At 39.8% G+C, this 865-nt stretch overlaps 1 protein-coding gene across 1 annotated transcript; it reads right to left on the bottom strand.

The window, feature by feature from the left end:
* Nucleotides 1-444, bottom strand: LOC108485313 (cysteine-rich receptor-like protein kinase 14). Its single transcript, XM_017789131.1, has one exon. It carries the CDS (start codon nt 442-444, stop codon nt 1-3), a length of 444 nt encoding a protein of 147 aa, XP_017644620.1.
* Between the last annotated feature and the right edge of the window lie 421 nt (nt 445-865).

The following is an 865-nucleotide window of genomic DNA, read 5'->3' as shown; positions in this document are numbered from 1 at the left end:
TTAAGTTCGACGTGATGTCGTCATTATTAGAGCCTGCCTTACGGGTTCTAGCTCCAGGGTTCCATAAAACGAGCGATCTGAATAGTGTACATGACATAGACTCCTCGCATATGAAAGGGCTTCTTTCTGGTTGGGACAGCTAGTGACGAGATTGTGGATTGAGCGATAGATACATTCATAACAAGCGTATGGACTAGAGTCTCCTCTGCATATAGCAAGAGTGTAAACTTTGTTGGAGTTTTGGCCAATACTGGTAGTAAGAAAACCACCTTTAGTAGAGACATTAGATGGGAGAGAAGCAAGAATAAGGTCCCGGTTTTTACCATATTCGCTATTCATAGAGAAATTACCAATGTCAAAACTTATTAGGAGAGCCTCAATAAGAGTAATGCTGATGAGGAGATAGGAGAGAATTAAAGAAAGAGCTGTAACTTGAACCCACATTTTGAGGTTGTATGATTTGAAGGAAACGAAAACTAAAAGAAACAAGTGGGAACTTCAAATCCAGATTTTTCATGGCTGAGATGAGATGAGAGTTTCATTGCCTCGAGTAGAAGTCAAAAGTCATAAGAAACTTGGTTTTTAATTCCTTAGTCCCATCTGTCTGAGAGAGATAGGTCTAGTTAGTAGACAATCTCCTTTAGAAAGACAGATGAAAGTATCTATATGTTGTAACAAGTGGCGGGCTTGTTAAGGAATCCAAAAGAAGACCGCTACTAATTAGACAAGTGAGACTCAGGCATGAAAGACACAGGATTCCAGTGACTTTTGCCTTAATGGGTGCTCTTGACAACTTAAGGCGAGGAAACAAAAACCACAAGGAAAACTAACCTCCCTGCCAAGTAAAATGTAGATTAAAAGTTCC

Source organism: Gossypium arboreum, chromosome 6 (genome assembly GCF_025698485.1).
Source record: "Gossypium arboreum isolate Shixiya-1 chromosome 6, ASM2569848v2, whole genome shotgun sequence".
Classification (NCBI taxonomy): Eukaryota; Viridiplantae; Streptophyta; class Magnoliopsida; order Malvales; family Malvaceae; genus Gossypium; species Gossypium arboreum.
Note: the sequence above shows the minus strand (reverse complement) of the source record. Positions and strands in the feature narration are given on the sequence as shown.

Excerpts from the sequence above, each read along its gene's own strand:
- LOC108485313 (XM_017789131.1), bottom strand. The coding sequence starts at position 444 with ATGTGGGTTCAAGTTACAGCTCTTTCTTTAATTCTCTCCTATCTCCTC.